Source organism: Cicer arietinum, chromosome 1 (genome assembly GCF_000331145.2).
Source record: "Cicer arietinum cultivar CDC Frontier isolate Library 1 chromosome 1, Cicar.CDCFrontier_v2.0, whole genome shotgun sequence".
NCBI lineage: Eukaryota > Viridiplantae > Streptophyta > Magnoliopsida > Fabales > Fabaceae > Cicer > Cicer arietinum.
The window spans coordinates 51,933,852-51,953,287 of NC_021160.2; the positions used below are offsets into that span (position 1 = coordinate 51,933,852).

A 19,436-nucleotide genomic window follows, 5' to 3' on the forward strand; every position below is an offset into this window, starting at 1 on the left:
GATACACGCATGATCAAGAGAATGTTTGTTAAATCGTCTCTAGTGGACCAATAGTTAGAAAATTACTCGAAATATCAACAACTATCCATGTCACCTCTTGAAAGTAAGTATATCCAATTATATTTTTATGACAGAAACAAATGAAAATGGATTGAGTTTTGAGATATTTATATTTATTTTTTACATTATTTTTAAATTAGTATTATCTCTCTTAATAGTATGAGGATGATCATTTACTGTTGCTTATAATTAATATTGTTAGTGCTTGTTCGAATTTTAAGAAATCTACAAAGAAGTACCTATAAAAATAGTCCAGGTAGTTTTATCATAAATAAAATCAATTTTTTTTTTTACCAAATAAAGTTAATTCTAACCATTAAAAGGTAACAAACAATATACTCCTTGGAATTCACAAGTCACTTTTTTTCCAAAGAAAACAATCATAAGTAAGTGAGATAATTTTGTGAAATTAACCATGCAAATTTATTTAACAAATATTATATATATATATAATTACATAAATGCTACACATTTTTTCTTATAAGTTGAAATTTATTTGGAGTTTATTGGGGGAGGCAAACTTCCAAAGTCTACACGAGCCAAACTTTTATTGTATTTTTATTCAATAAAAAATATTTAATACAAAAATCTGATAAAATATATTGATAATAATTAACTTATACAATTATAAGATATCAAATTAAGTCTAACCTAATAATATCAATATTTATTGTTAACGAGAGTTCTTTAAAACTTTTAATTATATAAAAATTTAACCAAAATAGTTTTCAAATAAAAACGCTGCTATATATATCGGGTACTGTTCATTAAGTTATTAATTATTGTAATTGAAAATATATAGTTGATTTAATGGTTATGGCTCATAGTGAAGTAGTTGAATGATTAAAAGAGACCATCTATGTCCATCCCAAATATAATACTGATAACCACTGCATCATGACTAAATCACATTCTTCTTCAAAATTCTTAAAATTCAATTTATTTCCATGATAAAGATGTAACTTAATTGTTTAATTAGAATTACAATTATAATCAGTGTATATATTATATTCTACAGAAAATTTGAGGCAAAATCTAGAACAATCAAAATATGATAGCTTGTCCTGAATATTTATTTATTAATAATGTTCCCACATTTAAGATCTCTAGATTCTTTGACTTTACATTCTTAAATATTCTCTTGGTATCTCACCGTTAAAAATTATTCTAAAATAAATATTATTTTTATTATTTTTTATATTATTATTTAATAAATATTATATATAATTTTAAAATATTATTATTTTTTATATTAATAATAAAAAATATATAAATAATTTATTAATATATTTTCTTCTTTTAATTATTACATTTCTTAAAATATATATATATAAAAAAAAACTTAAACAACAAACTATATGTGATACATAAAGTTATTTATTATTATGAAAAACTCGATTCCTATGTTAGTAAAAGTTTGATAAATTTTTCATCTTAAAAGTAGATTTTATAAAAATAAATTAGATTTAATATAATAATTTAAAAGACCATATGAATATGAAAGTCAACTTGAAGGAATTATCCTCCATGTAGCAAGTTCAATAGCGGTGAGCTTAATACACATAATATGAAGTAAAATAATCGTTGATATATTCATCAAAGAGACACAAACAAAAACCCTCTCTCTCTCTCTCTCTCTCTCTGTAACTTCCATATTCTTCTCTTTTCATAAAATAACTAACAATTTTCTAGTCTTATAAATTTATATATTAAATGATTAAAACATGACATGAAACGCAACCTGAAAGAAAAACATGATCATGGAGAGAAGAACATCACAAACAAGCTACGATTCACCAACGCGAGAGCCAAAAGTTTTATCGATCGAATGTTTGCGAGGAAGTTCGAAAGCAGATGAATGGACCGGTGACATGCTTCAAACAGGTGACATAGTCGAAGAGCTTAGAATCGGAATAAAAGCGAAATCACAGATCCGGTTCAATTCACCGTTTAAAGGTGGAAAAAGTGGGGTCCAGAAGATTCTTCAAGAAGCGTTTAAGAAGAAGGAAACTTCAATAACGGTTAGGGTTCGTAGAGGTTCCAATGAATTGGCGGAGTTACAAGCGTGTATTGTGCCCAACGATTCTTCTTCGGGGAAGAAACACTTTGTTCTTCGTTCAATTGATGACCCGAATTATGTTGTCGGGTTTTTGGATCGAACCGAACTTGAATGCTTTGAACTTCAAGGTCATTATTACTTTACACCAAACTCAACTTCCTCTCTTTCTTGCTTTTTTATTTTCTTTCTCTATATTATATTATTTTAGTGCGCATGTAACAGAATAATGCTTTTCCCGCTCATTTTTCATTTTCATTCCCACGTCATTTCCTTTCACACTTTCATTTCCATTTTTTTTACTGTATAAAGTTATAACAATTAAAAAAATTTGACTAGTTGGAAAATAATATATTTTTTTTATTTTAATTTATTATTAATTAAAAATATATTTACTTGTATTCATATATCAACTTTCTCTTATTAAACCCTCTCTCGAATAATATATCCTATTCTATTTCTATATATGGAAATGAAGTTCATCTTTTTCTTAGTTATCACATTGTCTACGGCAATTTATTTCACTTTGTTTGAACTGATTGGCATTGTTGAATGTTGACCATGGGCTACACCTTTTATTGCAAACTTTATGCATGAAACTTGTGATGTCACATGGGTCCTTGACTCCTTGCTGCACATGAATCATGAGGAAGTTGCTTCGTAACAATTTTTATTATTTTGTCCCCTTTAACTGTAGATCCGACCCGATATTTCTTTCGACTTGGATCCTTTGCAATAACTTCATAGCACATCAGTTATAAGAACCGTTACATTTAACGAAATAAAAAAAAATGTTCAAGGATAATTTTGAGGCTAATAATCAATGTTAGAGACAAAACCTTCAAATTCGACATTCAAGTTAGACCAATTCTTTAGGCTAAGAAAATTTTAATCAAAAGCATCCAAACAACTCACACGATTTTATGAATCAATTTTACTTTTTTCAATATGGAAGTAAAATAGAAATGTTTAAGTGGCATCTAGAATTAATTTTATATTTATATCACTTCAACGTACATAAAATTGATTCTAGAATTAATATTCAATTTTACCAACTAAGAGAACATGTCATTTAACTTCACTGTCAAAAAGACTTTCGATATATTACTATTTCCGATTCTGCTTGGATCCTTGTATAATTGGTTGGTAATGCCAATGCAAATATAGGGATATGATAGACGAACACTTGAGAGATAAATTGTAGTAATAATTTGTTCAGCAATGGAATTGCAGTACTTTTCTTTGCTTTCTTACTTTCTCACATTGTATCTAATCAATAAAGCCATAACCACAATTTGCAGCTTCAAGAAGCTCTAGGATGGTAAATGAACTAACAAGGACAAAACTACAAGATGGATATGTTTCTTATCCATGGGAAAAGAGGATGCAGGAGATGCTATCAGTTCCGAATTCAAGTAATTTTCTTTCTATATTACTTCTTCCTAAAGCTTCAGATAGAGTAGCATCCCGTTACAATGATTTGGAGGACACCCTAGCTAGGGCAAACGCATGGATCAATGCAGGTCAAGCTTCAGGGGTCCCTATTGTATTCATGAACATTCAAACTGAGTCCCTACTCACTAAGGTAAATGGTCACTCTTCCTACTCACAATAACAAAAAAATAAAAAGACTTAGTAGTGCCATTAATCATGAGTTTTAATTTAGCTTAAACAACTAAGCTTGGGAGAATTGAAAACACAATTTTAGATTTTAACAATCTTTAAGGTGTAACTGAAGTGGTTGAACTGTGACATCTGAAAGAGGTCCATGATTCAAATCCTGACTACTAGCATTCAACTAATATTTGTTGATCAATTTTTTTTGCTTTTATCATTGTCTTGTGTTATTGCAAGTAACAATACTACTAGTACTACAAACTACTATCTTCAATTTTCCTTTTTTTACATTTGTGACAGATATCTGGAGAGACAGCTTCTTCCACTGTGAATGCGGGATCTCTATCTGACTTATCTAATCTAGCAAATGCAAGCCTTTATGGCTTTGAGGATTATCATGGAGTAGACATAGGCGTTGTTCGCGCAGTTCGCTTATGGTATGCTCCCGTTGGAGGAGAGCTTTCTATTGAGATCAAACTAAAAGATGAAGACTCAAAGCTTGGATTCGCCATTAGTCGTACAGAAGAGGTATCTCTCTCGATCTCTCTCTTATTGATTATGATTCTTCCTCGGTCACGGTCACAGAAACAACAAAAACCATAATTTTGCAGCCCACATCGCGGTGATGAACTTATTTTAAAATCTCAGCTACACATACTAGTATGAGAACCCGTGCAACACACATGGATAAAATTGTCGAAAGAATATACGTTAGTTACGATTTATAATGTGTTGTGTTCAGTTATTGAACAGCAACAACAACGTTTAACAGTAAATTACAGTATTGCATTAGACATATATTCATCAAAATTTTATCTGATATTTGTATTGTATTGTGCAGGGATTTATATTCATTTCATCAGTTATAAATCAAGGAAATGTACCTGCTACACGTTCAGGACTCAGCAGTCTTTATAAACTAGCAACAGATACTTGTAGATTGTTGGTAGTATCAAGAGTTTCAAACCAAAAAGTGCTTCCATGGATGGTATCTTCAACAGGAGCCATTAGATGTTATGACACAGTTTCACTAAGCCAGAAACTATCTTTGCACAGACACACAAGAGTTCCAATTCTCCTTCATGTTTTCCTTTGGGACAGAACGTTGGTTAATTCAAGTGGAGGAAGCAATAGATTCAAGGGTCTGTCTCCTTCTGTGTTGCCACCATTGTCATCCGAAGTTCAACAAGCTCGCTATCTGAAAGAAACTCATGCACTGCCATTGCCACCTGAAGCTTCTGATTCAACAGATATCACTGGTGAGCTTTCGCAGTCAAGGCTTGAGAGAGACACTGCCGGGGAATCCTCATTCAGATTTCACGACTTCTCTTTGTCCAGCAATTGGGTATAATAATATGAAGCACTGACAAAGACACAGATATTACACGACACGACACTGACACCTAAATCCCAATAATACTTTGAGAAAATGGAAATGATAAAATATAACCACATGTGCAAGTGTCTGACACCAAAAACACGTTCAATCTGAAATGTCAGTGTTATACAGGAGGATTTATTTATTATATAAATACTTGAAGCCTATGTTGCTGTTGTTTGTTAGTGTCCTGTACATAAATACAAACTATATACATTGAATTGGATTTTCAGGTCGTAGTTTGTTTTACATCATTAGCTTGGCTTCCTTAAAACAGAACAATGAAGTATATAGAGTTGGTTAATATACTTGGAGAAAAAAGTTCCTTTGTAGTTTTCGGTCATGATAATGTACTCTATTGTACTAGGTAGCAAAAAATGTTATTCTTAGTAGTTGATTGGTTTTGGTACATAACATGTAATGTATTTTATCTACATGAAGTTGGAATTTCATATTCCAATAATTATATGGTCTGAACTCTCATCTTATAAGATAATAATATTATCCAGATTGAATATTCCGAATTTCTTGCTACACCTTTGAAGCAAACACAGGTAGTAGTATATATATATACACACCCCAAAATCCAATAAATTTCATATAGCTTGTATTTGAGTAACTTTGAAAATCGTCACTTAATGGCTCTTTCTAATCAAAATGGTAGCAAGTTTACCAGAGGAACCGACGGAGTGAACCTCACCTTGAGTTTGGTGAATATGTTTATGTTTGAATTCTTCACAAAATTAATTATTAAACTTCATTTTTCAAATTAATTTGCAGTAAAATGCAATTTGATGTTTAGATGATTTATCATAATTGAATGTGAATCTTATCATAATTGAATCGTGTGTTTATTATAGTAACATTAATTTATCAAATCAAAGTTTTCAAAACAACTGAACCTGTGTGTTTATTATAGTAACATTAATTTATCAAATCAAAGTTTTCAAAACAACTGAACCTGTACATTGGATTCTTGAGTAGTTTTGATCGAGATTCAGAAAATGCAGAAACAAAAAAAAATATTCTTCTTGGAAGTTTCTACAATCTTTCTTCGATGTTATGTGGCTGTGGTAATAGAGCAATATGACCTTTGTTACTATTTAAGAATTTGAAATACACTGTTTGGTTTTTCTTATCTGCTGCATTTGCATGTATCCTCACTAATAGCTTAGCGCAATCTCTGTTAAAAAAATAATGATAATTAGTTAAGTTATCAAACTTAGATCTATTTATAATTGAATATACGAATAGTATGATTTAATGAAGGTGAAATACTTGATCTGATGTCTGCAGTAACCGGATAGGATTTGTAGATTTTGAGTCCAATGTGGAATCCTATTGAGTATACAACGAGCAGAATAAACAGCTGCTGCAGCAATATTTGAAGAGGAATATAAAAATACATGATAGTGAAGAAGACCAAGTTCTGCTATGTAAAATGCCAAGTGCTCCATCTATACAAATATCAAAGGAATTGTATCAGAATCAATTATTTAAATAGGTATGCCAAATCCTTCATTTACATTTACATATACATATATGATAAATATAAGGTAAGTTGTACTGTGAACATTTTCATAGGTGGTGGGAAATTGAAAATTATTCCAAACATCAACGATGACTGATGTCACCCTTTAACAATATAATAAGTTCACGTTTTTTTCATTACCGCGCCTGAGATGGTTACTTGATTGGTATTTGGTATTGCTATGAGCCATACATATCCTCTTGTTTTAGACAAATTAACATGGATCACTTAGTTGTCTCAGATGTCACAATAAAACGGATTGTGAACTTCTAATTCTAAGGACCGACGTCAATCATCATTAATGTTTCAGATGATTTTTAAGTAACGGTGGACCACCTATCAATGTGGTCTATGTAGAAGATGTAGAAGATGGCGAATAATGTTTACCTCTTTATCTTGCACAATAGAGGCTCCGATAAGTCGAACTAAAAATACATAGGGTGTAGGAACTGTAAAATTCCATTGTAGCTTTTGAATAATATCTCTCTCCATTGAAATAAACTGATTTCTGTTATAAGCATTAGCTGATATATCCAAGAAGGCATTGACCTGTGATTTCAAGTTCCAACAATCATAAGGAAATTTGGAAATAATATAGATAGGAATGTTGAGAATTTGTGAATTACCCAACAAAGTATTGTTTTCTGCTAGGTACCTCAGGATGTGATATCTCTTCAAATTTGATAGCAATGAGCATTGAACATATTCCCACTAACTGTAGCACTTTTTTTGGTACATCACTCAATGAGAGATATCTATCAATTATGTTAATGGTAAGAAAGAGTGTCTCTGTCCTTAATTGAAAATGCAAATGAATCTCAACAAGCCAGTCCACAAGAATAGTCCTCATTTTCATATTGATTTCTGGCTGTGATTCCATGTAATCATAAATTTGGCTTTCTTCCTGCATAATAAATTCTAGTATTAGGATTTGTTTGAAATCAGATATTGTTGGGTTGAGAGGAGGGAAAATTTAGTCACTGATTTTGCTGCTTTTTTTTTTAGTAAGAATAGAATTCGGTATCATGGGATTTACAACACACACCAACTACTTGCTCTAGATCCAGTGGTTAGTGCTTTTGCTTCTATTCTCTCCAACAATCAAACAACAAATATTTAAAATTATCAGTTTTTTCCTTTTCATTTTTCTCAACCAAACACTGCATAAAATAACGGAGAAAGTTATTTGGTACTTCTGTTAGCTTGTAGAAATTGTATAGTTCATCAATATATTCAAATGCTGCCAAATTATTAGTTGCATCATCTCCATCCAAGTCAAGAGACTGATCCTTGAGTTCAATCGAGATGCTGCTAGCCGAGTCAGAAGGCTGATCCTCAGGTTCGATTGAGATTCTGGTAGCCAAGTCAGAAGGCTGAACCTCGGGCTCAATCAAGATTCTGCTAGCACTCTGTAGAAATCCATTGCAATTTAGAAAATCAACGAGTCTTTCATATCAAAAATATCACTATGTATGTTTAAACAATTGAACCACCTTGCTTTCTGTTATAGGTGCTGAATTCAGAGTCGCGGCCTTCATAGAAGATCTTCCCCTGCGCTTTTTTTTAGGAGCAAAATCTTGTTTTTCTCCTGATTCAGAACTAGACACGTCCATAGGCTCAGGTTTTGGCTCATCAGTCCGATCTTCACCAACATTCTGAAAACAAACAGTAGGCAGTTTAAAGTAGATTGAGTCAATCACAAGAATTATTCAATTAGCATGTACCATTGGCGAGTTCTATGCTAGACCACTTTGATAAGTGGCATAGACCAATACTTTAAAACCGGTTGAAACTCCAGTGACAATAGACATCATGTTCTGTAATTAAAATAGCTCACGGTCCACCTCGTTTTCACAATTGAGAAGCTGACTTGACTGGTTTGATAAAAACTAGAGAAAATGAATATGCATGACTTAAAACTCAAGTCATGTTCATTTTTCCTTATTTTGTCGAACCAACATCGATCAAGTCATTCTCAGTCGTATGGATGATTAAGATCATAAGCTTCTACTTCCTAGAGGTATCGTGGAACATTGTTAAAGTTTCGGATAACTATTTAAGTAATGATCTAGTGTAGAACCCGCCCATATCACTAGGTGAGATAAGAAAATGTCTTCTTTAAGGTAAATTTACTTGATTTCCTTGTGCAACTCCTTGGTGATTAGTTGGCACTTGTAACCCTGGTATCAGGTTCTGTAAATCAAGAAGGACATTCACTTCAAACCTGTTGCATACATAGATGTTAAATTTAAGTGCATTGACAAATAAAGACAGCAAAGAACTCTCACTGCTGCAGTTTGTGCATTTGCCAATTGTTTTGCATAGAAGTTCCTGCAAGCAACAAATGAAATTGGTTAATCATGACTTTTCCTGCAAGAAAACTACAAGAAACTTGAAAATGACAAGAAAACTTCAGAACGTTGTGATGGGTCGTGAAGTTTGATTCCCTTCAAGATTGCCAATATCTCCAAGAACCTGACGGTTGCCTCTTTCTGACTTCTGCTTCTTGGCCTCTCTCTCTGCAGGAAACATTTTAGCATACACCAAATTATACGCATGGAATTCGAAATATATGCCTCTCTCTCTAACAGATAAATTCATACTCTGTACAACTAATAATTTCTTAAAACACTTTCATAATTCAATGCATAAAAACTATATTTTTTTAAATTTAATCCAAACACAACCAATTGTCCTTAAATTACACCAGAATTTATTTATATAAGAAAAGAAAACCCTATGAAGGAGCTAGCTAAGAAAAATGGAATCTTTAACAAGCACAAAAGCACCAACCTTTCATACAAAACAGAAACATGATTAACTAATACCCAAAAGCCAAATCGAGAAGAAAAATATTACACATCAAATTCTAAAAAATGACATTGCATTCAAGAAATGAAGATGATGATGAAAACAGTTTTTGTTAAAATTAATATTTGAATAAGCTTTCCAACCTCCTATTCTGCGCTCCATAATCACAACCTTCTTGTGTAAGATCAAGCAAATTACTACGGTCTCTTGTTGATACTTAACAGCAAACACTCCTCTTGAATATTAATATTAATAAAACCCTATGATCCTCCGTTTTGATTTCTATTTCATTTAAAAAATAAAATTCAATTTATTAATTCTACAAACGTTTGATATTACAATCCCAAAATTTTATGTGCATGCGGCAAGCATTAGGCCTATGTTGAGCCCGTTTTCTAATTTTAATTTAAGGTAAGTTTAAATAAGGTTAAAAAAAATTCAATTTATTATTTCTACCAATGTTTGATATTACAATCCCAAATTTTTCTTTTCATTTTATTATTGGGCCGTTTTTACATTTTTGTCTTTATTTTCTTCCTCTTTTCTGTAGTTGATTTCATGATTGTTGATTAGGTTGATTTTCTTTTTTTACTGTGTTTTTGGTTTTTATTTATTTATTTTATTTTATACCAAGATAAAAGTTATAAGTTATTATTGTGTTTATATTGAAAAGTTGAAAAAATAAAAATTGATTTAGAGAATTTCTGATTGTTTCATATTTGCTCTTTTTCTTGAGATTTATGTTTCAAAAAAATTGATTGAGAATAATAATAAATTTTCAGCTGTCATCCGTGTTTCGTGGTATGATGTATTGATATTCTATTTTGTGTTCAACAACAACAACAATAATAATAATAATAATAATAATAATAATAATAATAATAATAATAATAATAATAATAATAATGTTGATAATTTTATACATAGGTAAATATGAATTACAATAACAAAATGATGTGAAGAAGAAGCAATTAGGTTGAAGATGAAGATTATTGAGTTTTTATTAAAAAAAATGGAGTTCAGGATGAAGATTATTTACTTTTTATTATTTAATTAGTTTATTAATTAAATAATTAGTTTTAAGTTTTTAATTAAATGATTAAATGAGTTAATAAAACAAATTTTAAATATTAAATATTATCTAATAAAAAACATTACACGGTCACCATGTGCCACTTCATTCAAAATTAGTCATGTCGTCATTTTTTTACTAAAAAAAATTCATGAAATGCTTTTTTAAAACTTGTTAGAATTTGCAAGAATATAAATCAAACAAAAAAAATTACAGGTACTAAAATCAAAATAACGCATATTTACAAGCAACAAAAACATACTTAAACCTTGTAACGTTAAGATTTATTTATTATTTAACTAATTTTTTTATTATTGTTTAATGTTTATTTTTTAAATATTAATAAGAGTATTTAATGTCTCAAACTTTTTTGAAAAGGGTATATTTATATTTGTAAATATATTCGTAATAAATAAGTTCATTTGTATTCATGTTTTTTTCTTCTTCGTATAATTGGAACTAGAGGAAGTACTAATATTTCATTAATAAAAAAAGTAAGACATTATTACAAAGATATTCGTTTAATTATGAAATATAAACAAAAATTACAGTTAAAAAATTAATGTATTTAAATTAAATTTTTCACTAGATACATCAACTTTATTCAAGATCTAAATCATATAATCCAACTATAAAAAGTTTTGCGTACAAGTCAATAATTTTAAATTGAGATTTTACGATCTATATATCTATCGTAATTTATTTATTTTAATTTCGAACTCAAATTATATATATATATATATTAACCATAAATTTATTAATATTTTAATGAGTGGAGATAATACTAATAACAAAATTAATTTTTTTTAGTTTGAAGAACACCTCACCAAAACGAATTAATTATTATGTTTACTTGTTTGTTGTTTGTTAGTATGTTATTGTGACACACTATGAGTATCACATTTGTTGATGACATAAAAAAATAAAAGATTAGTAATACTTTTAGAGATAAAAAATATACATTTACTATTTGAAATCTCAATCCAAAATATATGTACAATTTGAAAATCACAACCCGTCATCCGAACCAATAATAAATGGTTTGTGTCGATTTGGATTGGGTTTTCTCCGAATTAATAAACTATTTTTTTATGGGTTGATTTGGTTTATTGAATTCACTGGATTACACCCCCCACATTAGTACTGCAAAATATATGTTACAATTAAAATTATATTCTGTTTTCGTGGTTTTTCTTACTGCATAACTTATCCAAAATCAAGCTATGAGAGAAAAGATATAGTAGGTTTTGAAGACAACATAAAAGACAAGAAATTAACACAATTGATCTTCGATAGATTCCTAATTGAATAGCTGAGAATGATGTATTATGTAGTTAAATAATTCATAAAAACATAAGATATATACAATTAAGATAGTATATACACCAAAGTTGGTAACGCATTTATGGGGAATCTCTTTTTCTGAATGCAACAACCAAAAAAGGACAAAATCCATAGACTATATACAAATAAGGGACCATAACAATTTAATCTACCTTATAAACATTTAACTTCGTAACAAGTACTTCAGCCAACAACTTACTGGAGATCCCATATATAAAGGAGTAATTTATTGTCATTTTATACTGACAAAAAGAACCACGCTTATCAGTCAAAAACTATTGTCTGGTCGTAAGATTTTAGAGATAAGATTTAGATACATTTAAAAAATGAAGAAAAAAAGGTAGAAAAAGAAAAGAATTAAATAGTGTGTTTTTTTAAATAATTAAATAATATGTATTTGACTAAAATGTACTTTTGTCATCCTAAGTTTCAAAATCAGGGAATTTTAGCCCCCTTGTTTGATATTTTAGTCCTTTGCAAAAAGTTGGTCATTTTAATTTTGATTCGATTAACGCTGACATGATTTTTTTTTTTATGATTATGTGAAATATATAATTCTTTTTTTTTAATAATTCTCAGTTCATTTATTTTTTTTAAGTCTTTTAAAAAATTGTCAACTCATTTTTTTATTTTGTCATCTCATTTTTTAAAATTTGACTAAGATATAATTTTAGTCATTTATCTTTCACCCAATATTCATTTTAATCCTTTATTGTTTTTATTTTCATTTTGATCATTTATCTTTTTATTCATTTTCGTCTTTTATCTTTTTCGTAATATTCACTTTAGTATATAATAAAAAAATATATTTATATAATTTTACAAAAGATAAATGACCAAAATAAATATTAAGTAAAAGATAAAGAAACCAAATTAGATTTAAGCCTTCAATTTTTTTTAAAAAAATTGCCTACAAAATTGAACACCTCACAATTTTTTTAAATAAAATAAATGAAGTGATAATATTAAAAATTAAAATGAGATGACAATATTAAAAAAATAATAAATTGACAATTTTTTTAGAAAAAATAAATGATCCAGTAATTTAAAAAAAATCAAAATAAATGAATTATATATTTAACGTAATCATAAAAAAAAATCACGTCAGCTTTGACTAAATCAAAATTAAGTGAGATTAACCATTTATAAAATAAATATTACAGTTTTCAAACTAAGAAATTAAACCCACTATTTTAAAATTTAGTAGGTCAAAAGTGTATTTTAGTCTATGTATTTTTGTGCATGTCCAAATATTGAGTTCACTCAAATACTTTTCTATCCATAGTAATTAACTGTATGGTTAAAGTTTATCTTTTTTACTATATTTTACCGCTTTTTATTTGGAGGTAACAAAATTAAAATGGAGTCGTTGATATATCACTTGTTTCTTTCAAGCTAGGCTGTGAGTGTGAGTGAAAACGAAAGAGAAATATTCTTGAAGCATACATGAGCTGTAATCGAGGTACATCCCATGTTCTGTATTCAAGGAAGGGTAAGGAAACAAAATAAAATTCTACAAAGAGTTTTTTATGGAAATTGTTCTAGTATTCTAAGTAACTTATTTTGTAGCTACCACAATGCGACATTTTTTGTATAATGACATTTTCACTAACCAAACGGGCTTAGAGGTCCCATATATTTCCGTGTCATTTTCTTTTCGGAAGGGGAGGTTTCCTTCTATATGATTTGAATTGGATAAGGTATTTATTTATGTCTAACTTAATTCATAAATATTAATATTTCTTTACCATTTCGAATTTTATGAATCATTTTTGTGTGTGTTTTATATTACTTTATTTATTCTATAATAATTAAGTTATTTAATTATTTTTATATATTAAGAAAAAATGTATAAATAAATAAAAAAAATTATTTTTACTAAATCATATTGGTTAGATATTGATACATGATGCATTATCAATGTCATGAATGCATAATACAAAATATTGCATTGAAAATTATGCAAATAATATTAATTAAGGGTATAAAAAAAATGCACTGAAAATTAAAAAAAATATTCTTTTTTTGATAAATTCTTTTTACAAATGAGTCAACTGTTGTAAGACGGAAAAAGTAGTATGAAATTGTTGTAGATCTTTATCTTAATTTATTTTTAATGTTGAACTTGCTATTTTAGTTTTTCAATTTATCGTGTATTCTCTTTGAATATTTACATGTATTTCATGCATTACATATGTGTTTTGTTGTTATACGATTTTTTTTTTAAATCAAATAAGAGATTAAAATGTCTCACTAAAAATAATATGAAAAACTAAAATGATTCTTCATTTTGTCAAAGGACGTGTAAGAAGCTTTGGTGATACGGTGTCGTGCCGTGTTGCAAAAAGAATTTCTACATAAGTCATAAAAATATAATTTTTAGACGAAGATTAATATAAGTACTTAAGTGTCCCTCCATCTTTCTATGTCATTACGTTAATTGTAAAATGTAGTTAACAAAGTAGAGTAATATGACAAAACAATACATTAGTATTCGATTTTGATGTAAAATTAATTACACTAGTAATATATTTTTATTTTCTTTTGACACATAATGTATATCTTTTAAGAAACTCCAAAAATAAATTATTTAAATTGATCTGATATGATAATCTCATATCACTGCTCTATTCAATGGGTTAAGCATGTCAATCAAATTTGAGTGGTGGAATTTAAAATATTAACTTCTACTATCTAAAATAATAAATTAAACAGATTAATTGATCGGACCTAACATATTATGTCATCTTTATTTTTGAATAGTTTTTAACTTTTTTTAAAAGAATTTTAATATGTTATTAGTACTCTAAATCCAATAGATAATATTTTGTTTATCATGATCGGATAGGTAATATTAAAATAACATAAAATAAGTTCATTTAAATATAAATAAAAATAGAACGAATAAATTGATTATAAATTGAGTTACTTTCCGATAAAGGAGGATAAAGTATTACTATATCTATTTGGTGTCAATACAAAATAGTGTATATTAAATTCAGATCTTTTTAATTCTATACCTTTACTAAAGCATCCTTCAAAAATAAAATCTTTTTAATAAAACTAAAATATATTACTTTTTGGTGTGGGGTGGATCTCGAATGGTGGTTGGGAGTGTCTTCTTTGATGCTGTAGAGGAAGACACTGAGAACTTCTCAACAATGGTATTGTACCTCCAAATACATGCTAAAGGTAGTGAAAGAATGAGGTAAATTTGATATAGAAATGAAAAATGTGTACCTATCTCTTAGAGCAAAGACATTTTTATAGTAGAATTATTTAAGAGATTTAACATCAATTCTATTAAATAATTACACATCATTTATAATAAAGAGATGTGTCTTTTTTAAGTCAAATAAAACATATATTTTTTTTTTATCGAATTTCTATGTACCATAGACCCAGAGAGGAATTTTAAATTATATAGACTTACCTTTAAACTTACATATTTGAATTTTGTTTTATTTCCTTTATGTCATCTTTTGTAGTCAACCAATTAACCTAACCAAAACATCACATTTTAAGTTAGGAACAAAGAACAATATATTTGGTAGTTAGGAGAAGATTAACCCTTTCCCAACCACTACTTCTGTTTTATTATATCAACATTTATATTTATACACCCTGTAATTTGTATATATTTATTTTAATATTTTATTTTTTCTCCACATTTATTATATAAGTTTCTATTTTTCTTTCTTAAAGTGATATGATAGATGTAAGGGTGCACACCAAACATTTTTCCTTTTAGTCAAAACCAAACAACAAATAAGCCTGTCTTCTAAAGCATATCTAAACTACCTACTGTGAATTATGTAATCGATTTTCATTCATAATAGAAAATAACATAATTTAATTCAGGCATGTGTCAACACTATCAATTAAGCAAGAAAAGACTTTTTTTTCATGTGTTTGTTTGACAAACCATACTAACTGCCCTTGATAGCTGGACATAGGAATCTTAATTTCTATTAGTAAAAGAATGTGGTCACAGTCCCTACTAAGTACGAACTCGTTAAACAATTATATTGTCCTATGTGGAATACCCTTTCCAATTATAAAAAATTATTTACTTTAAAATGAATTATAAATAAAATTAACTTATATTTTTTTAAAATAAAATATAACTAAAAATCAACAATTTTTTTCGTATTTTATGAGAATATTTCTAAAATAATTTTTATCTAATTCAGTTAAATAAATTTCAAATCATTATAAAAAGTTATTAATTTTTTTAGTTCCAAAATTTATTTAGTTATTTTTAGTCTCTATTTATAAAAAAAATTTGTAAAAATATGATACATATAATCCCTAAAAAAACACCCTATAAAATAAAGTAAGGACTGAAAATAAATAAAAAAATTTAATATCTAATTTTAAAATGTTATAATTTTATAGAGATTAAAAATTTATTTAACTATTTAATTTAACTTTTTATATGTTTAATAATTCAATTTATTAACCATAAATAATAATTTAAACAGTATTTTTAATTTTTTTTATTAAGATTACGTAAATTAAATATGATAACTATTTTTAATATGTATAATTTGATCTATTTTTATTTATAATTCATTTCAAATTAGTATATCACTACTCCAAGAAATATATTGTTCTCCAAATTTAAAAATATACTCTATAGTGGATTTTTTTTTCCCATATATATATACCACTTTTAAAATAAAAATTCTAAAATACGTACTTTGAAAATAATATATTAAAGGCATAATTGTTCCCACAAATTCCTTAATTTAATTTCAAGTAATATTTTAGTTTTTTTTTTATCTTTTTCTCATCAATTTAAAATGTCAACAATATTTTTTTTTTACAAAAATTAATCAAAATTTTCAAACAAAACCCATAAAATTAATTATTATCTTCACTATAATGCAAATTTCATCAAATTCATAATTCAAATCTTCAAATAAACTCATATTTTTCATTCTTCATTTGATGAATTTGATGTTGTTGGAGATGAAAAAATGAGTTTTTTTTTTTTTGAATATTTGAGTTATGCATTTGATGAATATATGAATTTTTTTGAAATTGGTATTGAATGTTATGAGTTTTGTTTGAAGATTTTGATTAATTTTCTAAGTTTCTGTATAGAAATGATAACATTGTTGGCATTTTAAGATATAAAAGATTAAATTGAGAAAAAAATTAATAAAAAACTAAAGTATTACCTGAAATTTAGTTAAGGATTTCGATAGTATATTTATACTAAAATACTCTTTTTTTCATTCACGAGGTCGCATGCGACCATATAAAAAAATAAATTAGAGTTAAAAGTATTCCGAGGATGCAAATTTCTACGCATATTTTTTTATCATTTTTTATTAATTGATAAAATAAAGACAAAATAATAAATAATATTAATTATTAATTAATAATAATATAAAATTAATTAAAAAATAGAAAAAAATTATAAAATTTTAGTAGAGTTGTAGATAACAGATAATATTTTAAATTAGTATCAAATAATCCTGTATTTTATTTCTAACATCTATTTTATTTATTGATTAGTTAAATAAAATTAATTAACTAATATAGGAGAAAATAGAGAAAAAATATAGGAGTCTTGCATGCCCCCCACCATTGTAATATGCAAGTTAAAAAATAAAGATGTCCACCATCTTATATATATATATACACTACTCCCACTTCCACATAATCATTTTAAACTACTCATACTCTTAATCTTTCTTTCTCACATGAAGAAAAAAAAATTATTACTACTATTTTTTATTTAAAGTTACTATAAATCATATCTTTTAATTAAAAAAAAATCAATTATAAGTTTTTTATTTTATTTTAGATCACTGAATTACAAATAGTTATATATTTTGGTCTTTTAATATATTCCTTTTAGTTATTAATTATATTATTATGTATTTTTTTCTAAAAAAATAAAATAAAATTTAAGTATATCAACAACTAAAGAAAAAGAAAAGGACATAATATAATATTTTAACAATTTTCTCATATTTTTAAGGCTAAATTACATTTGTGGTCCTTTAAGTTAATCTCAGGTAACGTTTTAGTCCTTTATCTTTTTTTTTTCCCGACTTGGTCCTTTATTTTAATTTTAAGTGACAATTTGATAATTTATGTTTTAAAATTTCAACAATGTTATCCTTTTTTATACAAAAATTCAATCAAAACTCATAAAATTAATTATATTCTTCAATATAATACAAATTTCATCAAATTCGTAACGCAAATCTTCAAATAAACTCATATTTTCATACTTTATTTGATATTGTTAGGAATAAAGGACTAAATCGAGAAGAAAAAAAAAGATAAATGACTAAAACGTTACCTGAGATTAAGTTAAAGGACCACAAATGTAATTTAGCCTATTTTTAACTTATTCACTTGTTAACTATGGTGTTACATTACAATTAAATTAACAATTTTCTTCTATTTTTATATTACATAATAAATAAAATAGACGAAATACGAGACTGTATTAATTATCAGATTATAATCTAAAATATTGTTTGAATATTTTGACAACTCTACTAAATTTATAAATTTTCTATATTTTTTATTAATTTTAATTAGTTTTATATTATTATTAATAATTAATATTTTAATTATTTTATATTTTATTAATTAATACAAAAAAAAATGTGTGTAGAAGCCTGCATAGTCGGTATACATCAACTACCAGTCATATTTCTAATATGTTACATCATGAAAGTACAAAAGTTAAACATTTTAATATATTAACTTTAAATAAAATATTTTGTATTTTTTAAAAGCTGATGTTTATGAAAAAAAACCCATCTATAGAGACTTGTATTTATACTTTATATTTGGCATGACAGGGACTTTTGTGTAATTTTAAAATACTATGCTACAATACCCTAAACTCTGTCCAGCCAGATTCATTTATTGTCATGTAAAGTGTTGGGACCTTTTACTTTCTTCCCTTTTCGGCGCAAAAGCCTATACCCTATACCTTTTGCAGGGCTCAGTATTAATTATTATTTTTTCATTTTGTAATTTGACGAAAATGACCTCAGCCACCCTAATTGTTACTAGGGGATTTGGAAGTGGTTTGGTGACATGCCAATTATTTTTTTTGAGTGAAAGAAATAAATAATATGATCATCGCCCTAATAAAATAGTATTCCCTCTAGTTATAAATTCAATATAAGTAAAAGTTAAACTGTACTTAATTTAAATATTTTTATATGATGTTTTTTTTGTAAATCCGATCATAGAGATAAATTTAATTAATATTTTATAATTTTGTGAGAATAATTTTTTTTTGGGAATAATTTTGAAATATTGTTAGATAAAAAAAAACAATGCATTGTTAATCAACATAAACCGATTTTATATTTTAATGATTACCTTTGATTTTATTATTTTTATTTCATAATTATAATTTTAATCTACTAAAAATTCTAAAATCAATTATCTATATTATTTATCGATTTGTCGATGTAAAACTGTTTACAATAAAAATACAATGTCGTTACTCTCATCTCGTCAATGTAGACAACTTGATTACATTTTTATAATTTTCAAGAATCGAATTGGACATTTATTTACT

General features: G+C 27.0%; 2 protein-coding genes across 4 annotated transcripts; one reads left to right on the plus strand and one right to left on the minus strand.

Moving 5' to 3' along the window:
- The first annotated feature begins 1,637 nt into the window (after positions 1 to 1,637).
- On the plus strand, positions 1,638 to 5,365 carry LOC101488556 (uncharacterized). Its single transcript, XM_004486882.4, has 4 exons — positions 1,638 to 2,247; positions 3,418 to 3,701; positions 4,034 to 4,261; positions 4,575 to 5,365. Exons 1-4 carry the CDS (start codon positions 1,815 to 1,817, stop codon positions 5,082 to 5,084), a joined length of 1,455 nt encoding a protein of 484 aa, XP_004486939.1. The 5' UTR covers positions 1,638 to 1,814; the 3' UTR covers positions 5,085 to 5,365.
- A 751-nt stretch (positions 5,366 to 6,116) lies between these two features.
- LOC101515150 (G2/mitotic-specific cyclin S13-7-like) lies at positions 6,117 to 9,817 on the minus strand. 3 transcript variants are annotated; one of them, XM_004486879.4, is made up of 10 exons: positions 9,597 to 9,817; positions 9,062 to 9,161; positions 8,931 to 8,973; positions 8,776 to 8,835; positions 8,136 to 8,297; positions 7,836 to 8,051; positions 7,298 to 7,546; positions 7,030 to 7,191; positions 6,390 to 6,568; positions 6,117 to 6,294 (listed from the first exon to the last, which is right to left on the minus strand). In XM_004486879.4, the coding sequence occupies exons 1-10, from the start codon at positions 9,613 to 9,615 to the stop codon at positions 6,153 to 6,155; spliced, it is 1,332 nt and encodes a 443-aa protein (XP_004486936.1). In that variant the 5' UTR covers positions 9,616 to 9,817; the 3' UTR covers positions 6,117 to 6,152. The 3 variants fall into 3 exon arrangements, with proteins under 3 accessions (XP_004486936.1, XP_073222905.1, XP_073222906.1); XM_073366804.1 differs by lacking the exon at positions 9,597 to 9,817 and adding an exon at positions 9,436 to 9,529; XM_073366805.1 differs by lacking the exons at positions 8,776 to 8,835; positions 9,597 to 9,817 and adding an exon at positions 9,436 to 9,531.
- Between the last annotated feature and the right edge of the window lie 9,619 nt (positions 9,818 to 19,436).